Raw genomic sequence first — 2,530 nt, 5'->3', positions numbered from 1 at the left:
TTCCCTCTACGCCAGCCTGGCCCAGCTGCACAGCCAGCACGGCCAGCAGAGCCAGGCCATTGCCTTCAGGATGCAGGCTGTGGAAGCCGACGCAGCAGCCGGGGCCCGCACCGTGGTGGACCACTTAGTGGCCCTCGCCTGGCTGCACATGCTCCAGGGACAGAGTCTGGTGGCCCTGGACATCCTGGAGTCTGTCCTGGACTCGGCCATGGCCAGTGAGGACCAGGAGGGGGTGACGGCCAACATGGCAGCTGTGGCCCTGAAACGGGAGGGCAGGACCCGGCAGGCGGCTGAGGGCTACTACCGTGCCCTGCGCACTGCCCAGCGCCTGGGCCAGCGGCAGAACCAGGCGGTGGTCCTGGCCAACTTCGGGGCCCTGTGTCTGCAGGCCGGCGCCAGCAGGCTGGCCCAGCACTACTTCCTTGGGGCCATCAGGCTCTTCTCGCGGCTGCCCGGTGCGGAGTGTGGCCAGGACTTCACACAGGCGCTGCTGTGGACGGGACACCTGTACACATGCCGGGGCCTCGCGCAGCAGGGCAAGTGCTACTACCTGTGGGCCTTCCTGGTCGCCGTGGAGACGGGTCACCTGGAGAGTAAGTCCACCCAGCCTGTCCACGCAGGGTCTGCAGGGCTCGGGCTCCCTTGGAAAGAAGCCTGCCTTTCCGGCTCTGTTCCAAGCACGGCTGGCCAGCGCTGTTTCTCCACCTTGGAGACGCTACATGGTAGACACCGGCAGAGGCTGGGTCATCCAGGCCCTGCCGAGAAGGCAGCTGAACGGAGCGTCCGTCAGGTGCCAGGGCTCTGCCTGTCTGTATTCTCAGCCTACTGCTGCCCGCTCCCACTCCCAGAGAACTGCCCAGAGAACACCCAGGTCCACCGTGCAGCACTCTGGTGTGTGGGCAGGGCCTGTTGGGGGGCCTAGGCAGTGCTTTGGCTTTTCCTTGGGAGCACTGGGAAGCTATTGAGGGCTGTATAGTTCTCACCGCAGCTGTGCTCAAAGTGTGGAGGGGGATGAGGCGGCTGGCAGAGGCAGCAGGGATCAGCAGCGGGGACAGGCAGGGAGCGTGCTTGCGGGGAGACTGGAGTTCCTGGGGAAGCCTGGACGGGGACTCCTGCTCATCCCCTCCGCCTGGGTCCTGGCTCAGCGTCCCGTTCTGAGACAGCTGGTGTCACCCTGAGCCCAGGGCTGCAGCTACCTCTGCTCTCCTGAGCACAGGCCCCGCAGGGACAGGGCTGCAGGAGGTGACCCCAGGGAGGGAGGGGAGACACCGGGGCAGCAGAGGGAGCAGCGGGGCTGTAGTCCTGAGCACACACCAGTGCCTGTCTTGGAGTCAGGCGCTGGTCCTGCGCGCTGGTGGAAGTCTGTCGACTCTGTTGGTCTTTTCCAAGAACCAGCTCTCGGATTCATTGTCTTTCTCTTCTCTGCTCTTACTTCTGTTCAATCCTCATTAATTTCTTCCTTTTGTTCCCTCAAGATTAATTAACTGTTCTTTTTCTAGTTTCTTAAGGTAGAAGTTTAGGTTCTGGCTTTGAAGTTTCTTCTTCTGTTTCTCCCCCTTCTTTCTTCCTTTCCTCATTTTTTGTGGTAGTAGAGCTGGAACCCAGGGCCATTCTAATGCTAGGAAAGCTGCCGTTGAGCTACACCCCAGCCTTGTTTAAGTACGTATGCATTTATTTTTACAGTACCAGGGATTGAACTCAGGACCTTGTGCTTGCGAGGCAGGGGTGGGGCTGCTGAGCTACATCCCTGGCCCTTAAGTTTTTATTCTGAGACAGGGTCTCACTAAGTTGCCCACCCTCCTGAGAAGCTGGGATGACAGGCATGTGCCTCTGTGTCCAGCTGCTTTTTGTAACGAGGCATCTAGTGCTCCTTCTAGGCCCAGCTACCAAGAGTTGTTAATTTTTGGTGCATTACAATTTTGTTTCCAGTTTCTAATTTCCCCTTTAACCTCATTTGGATCCCTGGTGATTTGGGAGCGTGTAATTTAATTTTCACACATTTGTGAATCTCCCAGTCTCCCTTCTGTTCCTAAAAAAAATTTTTTTTTGAAGCAAGGTCCATCTATGTAGTTTGGGCTGGCCTCGAACTCATAGCGATCCTCCTGCCTCAGCCTCCCGAGAGTTGGAATTACAGGCATGCACGCCCAGGCCCAGCAGTCTGTTTCTGATTTCCACTTTCACTCAGCATTACCGAAGAATGGCTGCTGTGTGCTTCCGGCACTTTTCTGTGCCCTGTGCCATGGCCCTGACAGGGCCTGCGCTGGCAGGTGACTTATGGGCGCCTGCTGGGCACAGCTGGTTTGTGGTGTGGTGCAGCCTTGTGTTTCCTGGTTGACCTTCGGGGGCTTCTGAGGCAGGCATTCCCGCCACGCAGGCCTTTTAGGAGAGGCCCTTGAGCCTGCGGTTTGGAGCTGGCACCTTCTGCCACGTGGCGTGGTCCAGGTGGGCCCCTGGGTGGGCCGTGTCCACCTGCACCGGCGAGGCTGGTGCCCGGTCGGGCCCCTGGCTGGGCTTGTCGAGCTGCCCGTGC

At 59.2% G+C, this 2,530-nt stretch overlaps 1 protein-coding gene across 1 annotated transcript in view; it reads left to right on the top strand.

The window, feature by feature from the left end:
* Sh3tc1 (SH3 domain and tetratricopeptide repeats 1) overlaps nt 1-2,530 on the top strand; it is a 26,634-nt gene that overhangs the window by 14,822 nt on the left and 9,282 nt on the right. The window contains exon 12 of the mRNA XM_033758785.1: nt 1-916. This exon is cut by the window's left edge and continues 1,117 nt beyond it. Within this exon, the coding sequence (XP_033614676.1) occupies nt 1-916 (916 nt within the window). The remainder of the gene's footprint in view (nt 917-2,530) is intronic.

The sequence above is a fragment of the Fukomys damarensis genome, unplaced genomic scaffold, assembly GCF_012274545.1.
Source record: "Fukomys damarensis isolate Sample0158 unplaced genomic scaffold, DMR_v1.0_HiC HiC_scaffold_35, whole genome shotgun sequence".
Taxonomy (NCBI): Eukaryota; Metazoa; Chordata; class Mammalia; order Rodentia; family Bathyergidae; genus Fukomys; species Fukomys damarensis.
This window is presented reverse-complemented; position numbering and strand designations above follow the sequence as displayed.